The following is a 16,649-nucleotide window of genomic DNA, read 5'->3' on the forward strand; positions in this document are numbered from 1 at the left end:
CAGTTGCAATTCGATCAATTCGATAGAAACGAACAAGGCCTTATAAAGAACGGATGTTAACTCGATTGGCACAAGACACCAGTATGAAAGATAGTATGAAAATGGAGGATTTTTTAGATGAAGAATGGAAGCCGGTGAATCATGATCTGCTCGTTTCTAGCACTTCTGGTTTTATACTACACACAAAACACAGGACAAAAAAAAACTGCTCATGATGTGCCAACAGAGAAAAAACACAGAAAAACACCGCGTAGACCAAAGCATACCATCCGGATTACGGAATGACGCAGCCCAGCCCAGCCCAACTCAACCCAAAAGCATACCATCCGGAATGACGCAGCCCATCCCAACACAGAGCACTTTGGACACCAGTGAAGAGCAACAGTCCCTCCCCCCCTGACCCCACGCCCTCCGTGCCGTGCCCACTCCTCTCCCCGCAGCTTCGGGCCCCTGCCATGCCGTCCTCGTCGTCGCTGATCCATGGCATCTCCATCTCCGTCTCCGACGACGACGAGGCCACCGGCAAGGTGCGCGTCCGCGTCCGCCGCAAGCGCTCCCGCGGCCCCGCATCCGCTTCGGCGCGCCGCCGCCGCATCCTCTTCCGCGCCGCGCGGCTGGGCGTGCCGCTCCTCCTCGCCGCCCTCGCCGTGTGCCTCCTCCTCTACGAGTCCTACCGCCTCACGCCTTCCCGCTCCTCCACACTGCCTCCGCCGTCCTTCGCGGACATCAGCCGCCTCTCCCGCAACGCCCGCGCCGCCGATGGCGCCAGGAAGTGTAAGCCCACACTCGATCCTTAAACCCTCATAATTCCTGTCGATAGAGCCGCGTCTTAGTATAATTATTTGTTTGGTACTTTTAATTCGTGAATGCGTACTGTGACTGTATTATAATGCTGTGCTCAGTTCGTTCAGTTGTCTGTTTGTTTACAGTAAACTAGTAAAATGATTTTTTTATTAGGGTACAAATGTAGACCTGCTTAATTCCATTATTAGTTTTATATATGTTGACGTTGAGGTCTTGGTGGTGTGGTTGATATTATCTGATTTGTTACTCCTAGTCTTTATTGTGTAATATCCACCTGCGATCTGCAAATCTAATGTTGCTACAGTGATGAGTTGGGCACAAACAATCTCAGATTTGTTTCCGCACCAGGTTATGTATAAAACCGAGAACAGCTGTTAATAATGCTGGTTGGCTAAAGTAATCTGGAGAGGGACTTACAATACTGTACTGTTTCGACCTGGACGAGCAAAAACTGAAGCTAAAGTGTTCTTTGTTTAGTACTTTTAGCTCACATATTTTACTGATCATTCTGGTTTCTTATGGTTATAACAAAGTTCTGTTTCCTTTTATGTAGCATTCCTTTTTTTGCACTTGTAGAATCTCACGATACAATAACTAAGACATGTACTCTGCTTATAATTAAAGCATTGTTGCACTTACAGCATGCCTGAAGTTTCTTGATCCTGAGAAGCTTCAAAATTTGGAACTTCCAGAAATTCCTGAAACAAATTTGTCGATGAAGGAAGTTCTGTACAGATCAAGTCTGCCCCATATCGTCAATGATACACCACCACATACAGAGAATTCCCGGTTCAACTTGTTCACAGGATACCAGACACTCACTGAACGAGAAGAAAGCTTCAAGGTTAACTTTTTGAGCATTTACATTTCAGTGAGTCTTTGGATATCGCCTCAGATGTTCTAGTTACTCAGAAACTTCAATCTGTTGAAAGTACGGAACCATGATATGTAATTGGTTCCAGTTTACAATCTTTAGATAGAAGGTGGCATGTATCTCCGTGTTCCCATTTGGCAACCACCCACAAAGTAGAATCACATTTTTACAATGTATGTTTAATTATATTGTTTTAAACTTTTAATGCATGCAATTCCTATGACATTGTGACTGAATGTTACAGATGAAGAAAAGTGTGACAGTGCACTGTGGCTTTTATAATGAAAATGGAGGGTTCAGAGTTTCTGATGTTGACAGAGAATATATGAGATCCTGTGAAGTAGTTGTTGCAACTTGTGCATTTGGTGGAGGTGACGACCTTCATCAGCCTATAGGGATGACCGAAAATTCCATCAGAAAGGTATCTTGTCACTCTTGTATTGGAGGCTATTATCTTCAGTTGTTTTTCCCTGTTTGTTGACATATGCTTGGGATTTTTTTATAGGTTTGCTATGTAGCTTTCTGGGATGAAGTCACCCGTGCAGCTCAAGAGGAGGAAGGACACACGATCAGTGAAGACCTCGTGATTGGCCTATGGCGGATCATTCTTGTTAGCGATCTTCCTTTCTCAGATCAACGGTTGAATGGGAAAATTCCTAAGGTAGAAGTTGGAAATTTTCATTGTGTCTTTTGTTGTAGAGAAAACAGAATGCAGTGTACTGATGTTCTGTTTTAGTCTTTGCCCTCTGGTATTCCCGAACAAGAGAAAAATAGCACATATATTAGTATCAGTGTTTCTATACTGCTGCATACTATTATCAGTTTTTAATTACTGACTCCGTTTTTGGTGAATGTTCCTTTTCAGCTGATAAGCCATCGCCTCTTCCCAATGGCGCGGTACTCAATTTGGGTGGATTCAAAATCTCAGTTCCGGAGAGACCCATTGGGAGTCCTTGAAGCCCTTTTGTGGCGCTCAAACTCTTCTCTAGCGTTATCGGAACACGGAGCTCGGAGTAGCCTGTACGATGAGGCGAAAGCAATTGTTAAGAAACACAAAGCAACTCCAGAGGAAGTTGAAGTGCAGTTGGATCAGTACCGACGAGATGGCATCCCTGATGAGAAAAGATTCAATGGAAAGAAAGGTTCATTTCTAATCTCAACATGCATACTGGTGTTTGCATCTTACACTTTTATTGTCTCCTTTTAGTTCACGTTCATTTATGCTTTGGTATGCGTTATGTTTCTTGACTTGTTTGGCTCCGTGGTTTACATGTCGACATTACTTCTTGTCTGATTTCTTGTGAAGCACCACTCGAACCTGATTTCATCAGTTTTTCACTTTAAGTAGTCCCTGGAAGAACCATGATAGCATTAACAGTTTACTCCTGTGGGCAGGAACTTGGGATGCTGAATCTCAAAAGCACTTTAGTAATAAAGAGAATAACATCGAACACTTTGTGCAACCATGTTTGGTCTTCATGAGAAAGAAAAAATGTGCGGTACAGCTGCTCAGCTGTAGCTGTACAAAAGGCACAAGTAATAAAGTTGGGCCAGTTGCACGCGTTTAGCATAAAAGCAAGCTCCTTTTCTGCCCCTGAAACAGTGATACACGCATTCCACCAGAAGCCCCCACAATTGTGGGATTGGTAGAACGGGAACCACTGCAGAAGTGAAACGAACATAATGCTTCGCTTCATAATTGATGGTTTCATATCATGCACATCCTTTTCCAGTGGTGGTCGTCGACCGCCTGTTAATAGCAATGCAATTTCTTTTTGGCCTTTTTTTTTACAGCTCTCGCAGAAGCTTCAGTGATCGTGAGGAACCACGCGCCGCTGACCAACCTCTTCATGTGCGCCTGGTTCAACGAGGTGGTCAGGTTCACGTCCCGGGATCAGCTGAGCTTTCCCTACGTCCTGAGGCGCCTGAGGCCGCCCGGCGTTCACCTGTTCCCGGTTTGCGCGCGCAAGGACCTGGTGAACAGCTTCGGGCACAAGCGCAAGGTGAAGCCGCTCGTCAAGGACACGACGTGAGCCCCTTGTGGAATTGGGCCTTCGTCTGGGCTAGAGAAGGTCAACCTGCCTGATTAGTAATTTAGTGGTAGTAGTCTTCTTCCTTCCATCCAGTAGTAGTTCATAAGTAAGAATCAAACCGTCGTGTAGGGGAGGGTCTTGAGTCTTGACGTAGTGAAATTACAGTCGGAGACGCAGAGTAGTAGTCACCGAAGGGGTGCAACGTAGGGGTAGGAATGATTTATCCCGGTAACGAAGGATGTACTTACTAGCTGACGACAATGGCGCTGTCGACGTTGCTGCAGGCGAAGATGGCCTGTGCAGCTGTGGTTACCCTTCCCCGTTCCTCATGAAAATGAAAGATATCTTCTCCCAGTTTTTTTTTTTTTTGTTTACAGAGGTAAAACCCAGCCTTTAGAAAGCACACATTACTGCCAGAGGCCTGGAAATTCAATGGTTAATCCTGACGCTTGCAGAGCAGCTTAGTATCGGGAGGCGCGACACGCGGACGTGATTCCCGGCCGGCCAGTACGGTGCGCGAGACATGTTCTGCTCCTGCTGTTCTTGATTCTGATAGAGGACGTAGTATAGTATCACCGGTGGTGGATGACTACAGTTACAGTTTATGAAAGCATGCATGTGCGGTGCTTGTGTTGTGTTGGTAGCTGTGCCGGCCGGGGTCGGAGCTTTCCTGTCAAACGCTCGCTCTCGCTGTGGTTTTCTGCGTCCGATGGATAATATTGCTCTCTCCTCCTGGCTGTTGGCTGCATTCTACTACAAGAGTACTGGAGCATACGATATTGTTAGCTTATTATAGTTGAAGAATGTTCAGCAACAAATCCGGCGAGCTCCGTGAGATACATATAGTACGATGGCATTGGCATCGTTGACCTGAATCGATCCGTTGTAGCACCTGCAAGACCGCGCGCATCTCAAAAGTCTGAGTTGTGTGTGTCTGACGGACCAAGAGGCAATAATCAGAGAACATTACAATAGATTGGTCAGCTGGTGGACAGTCAGTAGCCTCACTTGACTACGTACTGCACTTCCACTACGCTCACTTTCACTACACTACACTACTCACAGTCTCACGCTACACTACACTGCACGCTGGGTGTGGTGAGCGGATGCTTTATTTGCTAGTTTGCTTGCTATGCTACGCAAGCAGCAGTGTATGCAAGCGCGCACATCGGATTCGCATTCGCCTTTTCTTTTGACCTCGGAATAAAGAACGCGAGCGCGGCAGGGCTCGCTCGCAGGCCTAGACAAACGGGCAGCTAAAATTAAAAAGTGAGACGAATCTAGTACAGTTGGTTGGGTCTATATTTCATACTCCTACTTTAAAGTCAAACGCTTGATTTGACCCTTGCTAAACTTTAGTCGACAGAACCAAACACCCCCTAAGATTAACCGCAACCCAGACCCTACCCAGCCCCCTCCCCTTGCATGCGGCCTGTAGGGCGCACTCCACGGCTGCAGCGGTGCCCCTACAGCGCCCCCTACGCGTCGGCCCCTTTCTCTCTCCCTCAAATCTAGCGTGTCACTGTTCATCACCCTAAACACTGTGTTGTGAGTCCACGAGTAATTGTTAGTAGATAAAAAATGATAGTTGATATAGAAAATGATATTTTATAGTTGTAGTGGGGTTTAGGGGAGTATTTAGGGGGAACCGCTGCGGGAGATGAAAAAATAAGGAGGAGAAATTTAGAGGTAACGGTTGTGGATAGCCTAAGGCTGGTGGCAACGCGGGCGGTAGCGCGGGCGAGAGAGAGCCGCTACCGCCCGCGCGTGGGCGAGAGGCGGGCGAGAGAGGGTCGCCGGGCGACGGCGCTCGCGCCCGGTGAGAGCGGGCGGTATCGCCTCGCTCTCGCCCGCGCTGGAGCGCCCGCCCGGGCGAGAGGCGGGCGAGAGGGAGGCGAGAGCGAGGCGAGGCACTGGCGGGGCGAGAGCGCGGGCGAGAGCGACGTGACGCGATCTGACTGGTCCACGTGTCGCGATCTGATTACTTCACGTGTAATAATCATTAGATTTATGTAATTTTCTATTAATTATTATGTATTTTTAAATCATCATGTAATTTTATTTTAATTATTACGCAATTTGTAATTTTTAATTCAATAAAAAATATTATGTTGTGTGTTTTCTGAGTGTTGAAATAAATTCGCGTGAATTACTTAATTCTGAAATAGAAAAGCAGATGTGGCTATAGCCTGAGGTTGTAGTCTGCTGCAGCCTGTGCACTGGAGCAGCAGAGGTGAGAGCTGACGTGGCAGGGGCGAGAGGGAGGTTGTGCACTGTGTTCAAAGTTGTAGTACTCAGTGGTGAACAAAGAGAGAGAAAGACAATCAATGTTTGTATTTCACAGATCATTACACTTATATACAAGTGAAAGTGGTGTATCTCAAAGGGTGTGTCCCTTGGGGAAAACTGTCGCACCCCTTGGATTGGTCACATATGTAATATTTTGTAACATTCCCCCTTGATCAATCCAACTTTATTTGATGATCTATCAGCTGTTCTTCCAAGATCTTATCTCCTCAAAAACCCTGTGGGAAAAATAAGGAGTACACAATGCTTTTGGATAATGAGAATAATCTCACACGAACTCCAAAAGAAAATATGCTTGTAATCATCATTCCCATATGATGTAGACCTCTTACTGATGGGCAAATAACATTTTGCTGTCTAAAAGCTTGGTCTCACGGTAAATATATTCCAAGAACTTATTGCAGCCAAATCCTAGATCTCCATCATGTGTTGAATAATCCCAAGTTGAATATATGTAACATATTTTGCAAGAATTCACCATTTAATTAAGTAGAACTCAATTAAAAGAATTCTTTGAGTTGCCAGCATGACCGCAACGTCTAGCCTGGCTTGCCTGAAGGTTCCAAACCTTACAATCGAATAAATACTTTGAATATTAGTGAGTATTGTATAGATAATCCTCAAATTAATGAGGTAGATCTCCTAGTAGTGGGCAAGAAACTTGCTGCCTAAAAGCATGGTCTCTGGGCTGATAAGTTCATGGATGAACAAACCGCAGCCAATGCTTAGGTCTCCACTACCCATACTCGACTAACTATCAAAGTAAAATTCAAGAACTCTTACATGTGATATGAGTTGCCCATGCACCGACAGGGCCGCACCGGGCTCCCCCGTGGCCGAGCGTGTGCCGCGAGCCCGCGCGCCGCCGTGGTCGGATCCCCCGCGTCGAGGCAGGAGCCGATCCGCCCGAGCCGAGCCGATCCCGCGCCTGCGCCACCAGGGAGCCCAAGCCCCCCATCCGCCACCGCGCCATTTGGGCCGGGATGGCCTGAGCCGGGTGCGCGACCGCGCTGTACCGGGGCTCCACCGACCACGCCCCGTGTCCACGCCGTGGGACGCCGGGGCTGCACCCACAGCCGTGCCCGCGCACGCTAGGATGGCTGCGCCCGCGTCGTCAGAGAGTTGTGCCCAGGCCGCCTGCGTAGCCGGGACGCCATGCCGCTGCGGGTGCGTGCCGACCTGCACCGAGGGGCCGAGTGGCCTCGCGCCTGTGCTGCCCGTACAACCGCCAGAGGAGGCCGAGGACAGAGGCCGCGCCCACCGCCGCCAGGTGCTGGCCGCCGCCGCTTGTGAAGGTAGTGGCCGGTTAGGGTTTCCTAACCCTAACTGCCGCTCCTTCTGAGGCCGCCGTCTAGGCCCATACGCCCCCTCCCTTTTTGCACCCATGTTGTGCGACCAGGCCAAAATGGGGCGCATCTGGCAGGCTGCCTGGCCTGTTTTTCCAGGATCCAGAATAGTCTATTTTACTATTTTTAAATTCTGAATTTCAGTATAAGACTCTGTTTTATATGTAATTTCAGTTCTAACTTGTGTTCGTGTGTCTAAATTCGATATTTAGACTGCAAATTGTACTGTGTATTGTACATACTTGTCTGTTTTATTATAAATCTAGCAGACTTTAATTTGTGAATTATCTTTGTTTTTACATTTATAATTTACATATTTTCGACTTGCTTTTGTTTTTGCATTCTTTTATGTTTGCATGGAAAACATGGCACATTAATAAGTCGAAACTGAATGGGCTACATGCAAAATAAAATTACATTATTTTGGATTAAGAGCATAGAGAGATAGAGTCCTAAGCATTGGCTGCGCTAAATTCTTTTATAGAGTTTAGTAGCCCAGAGACCGTGCTTGAGGCAGCATTTGACATGCCTATCTCTATAAGCTCTACATCTCTCAGGATGATTACCTATACGTGCTGATAACGTGTTCAAAGTTGTAGTACTCAGTGGTGAACAAAGAGAGAGAAAGATAATCAATGTTTGTATTTCACAGATCATTACACTTATATACAAGTGAAAGAGGTATCTCAAAGGGTGTGTCCTTTGGGGAAAACTGTCGCACCCCTTGGATTGGTCACATATGTAATATTTTGTAACACACTGTACTCAGCCTAAGCCAGCGCGTTGCCTTGGGGTTGGCGACGGACGGATGGATAGATTTGATTTGATGGGAAGGATCGGACGCTGCTGCCTGTATTGTCTGCTTCTGCTGGGCGATCTCCCTATCTCTGCAGCCTGCAGTCTGCCTGGCCACAGCCGCACCCGCACCCGCACACGGCAGGCCACATATGCGCGTCATTCCCGTTCCGGGTCTGCAAGACGATCCATGCAGTGTCCTCCGTATATGTGACGTTTGACACCGGGAATCAAGATGATTCCGACCTCTGTCGCAGACTACCAGCATGTCTGTCGTGTCTCCCAATCTGATTAGGGTTAGGATTAGTAACACCTTCGTACGTACGTCTATTAAAAAAAGATGTGGTTTTAGTTTTGCTTTTTGTCATACGCCGATTAGTAACACCTCTGCTGCATACGCTGATACGCCGACAGTCCACACAGCCACGCGTTCACCAGAAAGGCCCAGCCTTTTCGCCGTTTCCGCTGGCCACTTTCCCATCTGCACTGCACGGCCACAACCACAGCCACAGCACAGACCTGGCTGAGCAACCCACGCCACGCCTCCCCAGAGGTCGGTCCCCGACGCCGTCGAACCCAGCCGCACGCACGCCTCGCGCAACAACGGCTCGGCGCCACGGACACGGAGAAGCAGAAATTCCCCGTGACAAGCGCGCGCCTCCCCGCAGCAGCGGACAAGCGCCGCCTGCCCTGCTTTTGATGGGTGGCGTGGCGACGGCGAGGCAGGATGGCATTGGCATTGGCATTGGCATTGGCATAGGGGGACTCCTCCGACTAGGACGCGCGGACGCGGACGAGAGAGAACGGGACAGGGGCAGGCAGCCATGCACGGCCGGCTGCCCGGCCTCCTCCTTTACCCACCATCCCTCCCTCCTCAGCGCTTTCGACGCTTTTGAGGCTCATCTTTTTCTTCCATTCTTTTCGGCCCCTGCTTCGCTGCTTGTGTCATTGTGTGTGTGGTGACCTCTTTGGGTAGAGAGAGGGTCTACAGATCTACAAGCTAGTATAGTAACATTTTTTTTCTGTGTTTCGTGCTAATGACCCATTTGGTAGTAGGAGAGCTACTGTGGCAAGAGGGGAAGTTGCAGTCTTGCAGATGGGATCACTCTATGAGCCAAATGGCGTGTTTGCTTGCTCTGTTTTTCTCATGTATAGTGGGGGTTTTACTAGTCCTCCTAGCGTTGTTTATAACGCAGGCATTCCACCGAAGTACCGAACCCTGCCATCAGAATGCACCTTTATTTACTGAAGTCTGTGAAGTACTCGGTACGTACTAAAATATACTTTTTTTTTTGATAATGGAAACAAGAGTTCCGGCTTTAGCATGATAATGCGTACAGCCAATACAAGTCGATTATTACAATTAAGCACTGTTGCATGAATAGTGATACTAGCTCAAAGGAACTAAATTATAAGACTATGACTAACACTAGCCATACTCAATTCTTGTATTTGAGCGTCATCCATGGTTTGCGAAGACTTCCATCGCCACCACTTCCAAAACGTGCGAAGCAACGAGGATTTGTTGTTGCGATTCCTCCTTTTGTAGCAGTCTCCAGAATCTTAACCAGTGAGTACATCTGAAAATAACCACTAAATTACTAAAATATACTTCTTTACAGCCTTCTTTTATCCATCTATATTTAAGTATATATACAAACTATATTCATAAATTAATTAATAAATGTATAATTAGGCCCGTTTGGTTAGAGAGACTAATCTTTAGTCTCTAGTTTTTAGTTCCGTTTAGTCTCTATTTTGCCAAATGAAATGACTAAAGTAGAGACTAATTAGTTTTAGTCTCTAGTCCCTCATATGGATGCTAAAAGGAACTAAATGGCAACATTTACTCTAATTACTATTGTCTAGAAAACTGGTGTGAAACAAGAAAAATGTATTTTGATCTTTATGTTTTGCATTTAATGTATTTAGAATCTGTTTAGTCCCTAGAACCAAACAGGGTAGAGACTAAATTTTAGTGTCTGGACTAAACTTTAGTTCTATGACCAATGTAACCAAACGGGACCTTAGTCTAAAACGAGCTATATTTTGAGACTAAGGGGAGTAGTATTTATTAAAAGGTCATGCTGTCTCGTACACGTCCACATTTGAGACAACAAATGCCAGTTTGTACTACTCGCCAGTATTTATCTTCCGAGAATGTTTTTGTTTTCGAATCTTGTGATGCATCATCGAGTGTCTTATTGCTCAGGAACGGAACCATTGTCACCAACCAAAGCAGCAAAGGACATTCATGCCTATCTTCATAAAACAAGCTTATCTGCATGAGGGGGAGGGGGAGGCAGTGCAGAGGCTCCGAGCGCTGGTGTGTCAGGCATATGGATCTACAAGCCTGCCTGCACCATTAACAACTCCAGTCCAAAGTCCAGAGTACGCTGTCCACTGCCACCAGCATCAACCACCAAGATTAAGCAACAGCGTCTCGAAACGGGATAGCGAAGTCGCCACTCGCTCGCTCGTTCACCAACTGCTGCTACCTACTTGTATGCTCAAATTCTCTTTCCGCAGGTTCGGTAGGGAACGTGCTAGTTTTGATAAGCTTTTCTGATGCTTTGTCAGTTCGGTGACACAAGGTTTTGGCTCCATTAAGAGCTGGAGGTACTAGTATACTCCCAAAACCTCACGCCAACCACATGGCTCGTGTGTGTGGTGTCTCACACGGACCAGAAACTGTTACTGTATCACTGGGAAGGGATAGGGAAAAAAAAGGCTGATTAGGGCACAGCTTACCAGGTTGGTTCGAAAGGTTTCCCTTTCCCCAGCTTAGTTTCCCTGGCTGCCGAATTTTTTGTATTTTAGCCCTTAAACAGAAGTAAATTCACGTTTAGACCTAAAAAAATTTTAAATGCAGTTTTGGACCCTTAGCTCGGCGCCACAGCCTGTGGCGCCGAGGTAACACAGCTCGGCGCCACAGGCTGTGGCGCCGAGCATCGTGACCTGGCAGCCTGCGTGGCACCTAGCTCGGCGCCACAGATCTTGGCGCCGAGCTAGGAAATAACCGCAGGCCACCTTTCTCCTTGCTTGCGCTCTCTGTTTCATTTCACTTCTACCGCGCCCGCCCGGCCTGAAATCGCCGCCGCCGCCTGCCCAGCTCCGGCGCCGCCCGCCCGGCGTGCCCGCCCGCCCAGCTCCGGCGAGGGCGCCCAGCTCCGAGCTCCGAGCTCCGCCGCCGCCAGCCAGCCCTGCCCGCCGCCCGCCCGGCCTGCCCGCCCGCCCTGCTCGCCACCGGCGGCCGCCGCGCCCCTGCTCGCCACCGAGCTCCGGAAATCGCCGCCGCCCGCCCTGCTCGCCACCGCCCCGGCCCGCCCCTTGCCGCCGGTAATTTTTTTTAAAATTTCTTAGTTAGTAAACTGTTTATTGTTTAGTAAATAGTTAGTAAATAGTTAGTAATTTTGTTGTTAATGTTAATTGTTAGTAAATAGTTAGTAAATAGTTAGTAAACTGTTTATTGTTTAGTAAATAGTTAGTAATTTTGTTGTTAGTGTTTATTAAAATAGTTAGCTAGTTTCTTGTTAGTGCTTAGCATATTGTTAGTGTTTAGTAAATTTGTAGTGATTTTATTAAAATAGTTAGCGCATTGGTATTACATGTTTTCTGTGTTGGCAACCATCGTGTTGTCGTTTATTCGCAGGTTCTATAAACATCACTTTACAGGGGAGGTGCTGCCAAATTTTTTACTGACAATAAGTTTTTTTGTACGTAGGTGTTCGTCCGACTTGACCTTCTCCACCGTTAGCTGGAGTCGTACGCGTTCTCAGGTATACATAGTTTTCGTACATTATTTATAGATTATGTAATTTCGTTTGATGTGTTTATTTAATATTTATTGTATAGTTATTAGTTAATATATATTTATTACTTAGTAAGTTAGTAGGCTTAAGTATGTAGCCATTATTGAGTTAGTAATCCATTTTTGAAATAGATGGACAGCCTAGTAACACTATACCATGGAGGAAGGGTGGAGATAGATGCTTATGGGAGTGTTACTTTTGATGGTATGAAGATCGTGACCATGTTGTTCGTTGAAAGACCAACTTTTGACCAACTTTTGGCTCGAGCTTGTGAGGAGATTAGTTGCGACATAAACGACCCTAGAATATCAATTCAGGGTTTGTTGTCCCATATTACATATGGAACAGTTGTCCGACGGTTGATCTCCATTACCTCAGAAGATGATTGGGTGATATATTTAAGAATTGTGAAGACGATGGTTCCACCATGTTTGGATGTGGTTGTTCAAAAGATACCTGTTAGTCATTGCGGAGGTCCAGTCGGGTTGTCTCCACAAATGCCAAATGCATCTCGTATTGAAGCTCCTTTGGTAGAGCTTCATGAAGAAGTCGTTGTTGTGCCCGATGCTCAATCGGGTCCGCACGAGTATGGGATTTCTCGTCCTATTCCCGGCGTTTGTGGGGCTTCTAATGCGGTGGTACCCCCCCAAGAGATCCCATTGACCCAGGATCCAGTTGACGATCATCCTAGTAAGTGTCTTCGACACATTGTTCGTATCCATCATTATTTCGTTTGATTAGACTTTTTAATGTGGTTTTTCTTGCTCCGACCCGATGCAGGATCTCCACATATCAATAATGCTGATGTTCAGATTGATGTGCCTGTGTCATATAATATGGACAACATATGCAGGGCATCCAATAGTGTTGATGTTCAGATTGAGGATGAGGAGGAGCCATATGAGGCTGCACGGGCCGTAGATTCTCATGATGACCGTCCGGTTCAAGAAATGACCGAGCAAGAAATTGAACTCATAAGACGTTTGTGTCCGGAGCGAGACCCTGCAGTACATGAATTTAGCAGTTTAAGTCATTCCACCCGTGCGTATGCTGAAGGACGTGACGATGAACTGCTAGAGGCTCCGGATAACGCCGACAGCATTGAGATTAAGGTTGGCTTACTTTTCAAGGATCTGCCTACACTGAGACGATGGCTACAGGAATATTCTGTGAACCGGAAGAGGCCGTTCAAGGTGAGACATTCGTATGCACAGCGTCGTTACACTGTTGTGTGCGAGGTGCCAGAATGTAATTGGAGGGTATGTGCCCGAAGGCAGAAGGACACCGGAAAGTTTAAGATCACCAAAATTGTAGGTCCACACACTTGTGCCCAGACAGAGCTGAGCTCTAAGCATCGTCAGTTGACATCTACCCTGATTGCGAAAAGGATATTGGGGATATTGAAGGGTCAGCCAAACTTGAAGGTGAAGTCAATTATGACCATGACTTCGGAGCTGTTTGGTTACAGGATCAAATATGGGAAAGCATGGAGGGCAAAGCAGCGAGCATGGAAGATGATATACGGGGATTGGGAGGAGGGTTACGAGAAGTTACCAGCATTGTTCAATGCAATGAAAGCAAAAAACCCAGGCATGCATTACGAGTACATCCCCAAACCTAATGAATGGAGGAACGGCAAAGAGATATTTTATCGTGCTTTCTGGTGTTTCTCCAGGCGGTTGGAGGCAGAGGGTGGAGGCCTTTCTTGGGAGACTGCTTCCGGATGAGCTACGAGGTAGCCACAACACCGGAGTCCCACTGACCTGGCTTAGGCAGAGCTTTGGGCAGTGTCCACCTGGTGCAGATGAGCAGACGGTTGGATACCATTGTCGAGCTTGGATTCTCCATCTCTTTGGTTCAGTTCTTTTTCCAGACGCAACAGGCGACAGCGCGTCATGGATGTTTCTGCCCTGCCTGACTGACTGGGATACGACCGGAGGTTACAGCTGGGCTTTAGCAGTGTTGGCCTTCCTGTACAGGCAACTTTGCGAGGCTTGTCGTCGTTCGTCGAGGACAGCCAGCTTAGGTGGATGTGTCTACCTACTACAGCTGTGGATGTGGGCACACATACCCGTCGGGCGACCCAGAGAGTTTCCTCCTCGTGAGTGGTTCGTGGTAGCCGGACATCGGCTTAAGCCCACGGCTGCTTACCGCTGGGACCAGGTCGAGGAGCCATTCGCACGACACCAGCGTGCTTACGTGGAGTACTCAAACGAGCTCGACGCACTTACTCCTTCGATGGTGAGTTGTCTCCTTTTTTTCTTTTTACATGTCATTTCTACTTTTATCACACGACACCAGCGTGCTTACATGGGCTTTCTAAAACTTTTGCAGGTGACTTGGCAACCGTATCTTGATCCATATTTCGCCAGCATACAGTTGAGCAGCATGTGCTCAATAGACGAGAACCTCTACCTCATGAGGTGTCCCCTCATCTGTTTTTATGCTGTTGAGTACCACTTGCCCCACAGAGTTGCTCGACAGTTCGGATTGCGTCAGGAGTTTCCGGTGGAGCCATTCTCGACTTCAATAGAACTTCATAAGTGAGTTACTACATGCACTTGTTATTCTAACTAATAATTGAAATATCAGTTAGTCGCTAATATATGGTTCTAACTTTTGCAGGTTCGACAGACAGAGACAGAAGAAGGTCACGGACTTCGAGACGCACCATCGTGATTACATTGATGAATGGGACCAGCAGGGGGATCTGAACTATGAGAATGACCAGGCGCACACAAACTACAACTTCCGGAGGTATTTGATTTGGTATTCTGGTGTGACTAGGTGCAAGTTGAAGGGACAGTGGACAGCAACAGACTACGCCGAGCAAGAATCGTCAGACGACGAAGACACAGCTTTCGACATAGCTGCTCGGCACGGGTCCCAAATTGAGGCTGCTCCAATCCTTGATAGAGTGGTAACTATTTCTTTACTTAAATTAGAGATTTCAATTCAATGAGATATGTCTAGTTTTGAGCTTCCTAATGTCTTAACTTGTGATAGGGAAACTCTATGCTCGTATCTGTTGTTGAACTCGAGCGTATCTCACAGAGAACTTCAGATACTACTACGCTATCGTTACTATCAGTGAGTATCAATGTCTAACAGAAAACTTGTTTATTTGTATGTTGTAACATATGTCTGTAACTAACATTTCGATTACAGAGGGTATCACGTCGTCTTCGTCGAGCAGCGGCTCGGTGTGGATGTCGGTCTCTAGCGGGCGTTGACGTGCAGCTGCCTGTGCCTCGTATGCAGCAGGACGTTCAGCCTCCCATTTGTGCAGTTGGACCATCTACAGCAGGACTCAGCTCGTCGCGATCGACGCGGGACACGTTTGAGAACGTGGCCCAGGACGACGACGATGACGACGACGACGACGACGACGATGGCGCTGGCGCTGGCGCCGCAGGTCAGGTGGAGATTGGACCGTCTCAGTTGCAGGATGCTCCTACAACTCAGGCATCACAGCTGACACCACGTAGAAGGCGTCCACGAGACCCTTACACTCCAGGCACCGACGCTCTTGGGGCCAAGGGCAAGGGTAAGACTAGGAGGAAATGAATACTTTTGTGATATGGACTGTGTGATTTGGACTTATGCTGGAGACGGTTGTAAAATGAACTATGGACTGTGTGATTTGGACTTATGCTGGAGACTATGTGTTGGGAACTTGTATTTTGGACTTTGTTTGTGGACATTATATGAAGAACTATGTTCTGTGGATGTTTTTATATTCGATGTGATTTTGTGATGTATTATATGTTGAAATGCTTATATGTCTTATAATATGTGATTATTTGAACTGTGGTTGTTAATAAAACAAGGGAAACTCTTGCAAAATTTTTTTGTGAACTGTAAAAAACATAATAATCAATAAGTAACGCATCTTTAGAGTTCTAAATTATTTTTGATACGTAAATACTACATAATAGGCTACAATTCTTCAGTCTGAATCACAATCTATGAGTAACTCATCTTCGGAGTCATCAGTCGCGCAATCCTCAACAACAACCTCATTCCACTTGCTGCATTGTCCTGCATCACACTTGTCACCAGTTCTTTTGTAATAATTGGCTTCTGCTTCATCTGCAGCTTGGGAGAATAGCTCATCCTCAGCCTCATCAGACTTCTTCTTGTAATAAGCTGCCTCTACCTCTGCGGCGGCCTGTGACAGAAACTCATCCTCTTCCTCTTGAGCACGTAATCCTGCCTCAGCTAGTGCTATGAGCTCACTCAACCTTGACATGTCGTCCTCCTCTTCTTCATGTAATCCTGCCTCTGCGAGGGCGATAAGCTCACTCAATCTAGATGTGTCGTCGTCCTCCTCCTCCATCAACTGAACCGTTGCCATTTTATCCTGAACATATCTCGCATGCGCCTCATCGGCCAAATAGTTTACGTCGCTTCCAATCTCTGCAAATATAATGAGAAAATTAAGTTAGCAAAGTCAGGATAAATAAATTGTACTAACATAATTAAAATATCATTTATCTCACTTACTTCCCTTGAGGCGATCAGCAAGATTATCCAACATCTGTTTCTCGGCTTGAGCCGCTTCCCATTCCCTTGCATCATGTGCTCTCTTCTCATCTGCCGCCTTCAACCTCCTATACTCTGCACGCTTCGGGCTATCATAAAAGGCAGATTTTGCTTCCCTACGCATGTCGCGTAT

The 16,649-nt window shown here is 46.9% G+C and overlaps 1 protein-coding gene across 1 annotated transcript; it reads left to right on the forward strand.

Moving 5' to 3' along the window:
- The first annotated feature begins 343 nt into the window (after positions 1–343).
- On the forward strand, positions 344–4,146 carry LOC100285443 (EMB2756). Its single transcript, NM_001158336.3, has 6 exons — positions 344–774; positions 1,446–1,648; positions 1,923–2,099; positions 2,184–2,339; positions 2,544–2,820; positions 3,473–4,146. Exons 1-6 carry the CDS (start codon positions 456–458, stop codon positions 3,709–3,711), a joined length of 1,371 nt encoding a protein of 456 aa, NP_001151808.1. The 5' UTR covers positions 344–455; the 3' UTR covers positions 3,712–4,146.
- Positions 4,147–16,649: the final 12,503 nt, after the last annotated feature.

This window comes from Zea mays, chromosome 5 (genome assembly GCF_902167145.1).
Source record: "Zea mays cultivar B73 chromosome 5, Zm-B73-REFERENCE-NAM-5.0, whole genome shotgun sequence".
Taxonomy (NCBI): domain Eukaryota; kingdom Viridiplantae; phylum Streptophyta; class Magnoliopsida; order Poales; family Poaceae; genus Zea; species Zea mays.

What these genes read in the sequence shown, in the direction of transcription:
- LOC100285443 (NM_001158336.3), top strand. Translation starts at nt 456, where the DNA reads ATGCCGTCCTCGTCGTCGCTGATCCATGGCATCTCCATCTCCGTCTCC. An exon ending in CGCCGATGGCGCCAGGAAGT is followed by an intron (nt 775 to 1,445) that starts GTAAGCCCACAC and finishes TTGCACTTACAG; the next exon opens with CATGCCTGAAGTTTCTTGAT. An exon ending in AAGATTCAATGGAAAGAAAG is followed by an intron (nt 2,821 to 3,472) that starts GTTCATTTCTAA and finishes TTTTTTTTACAG; the next exon opens with CTCTCGCAGAAGCTTCAGTG.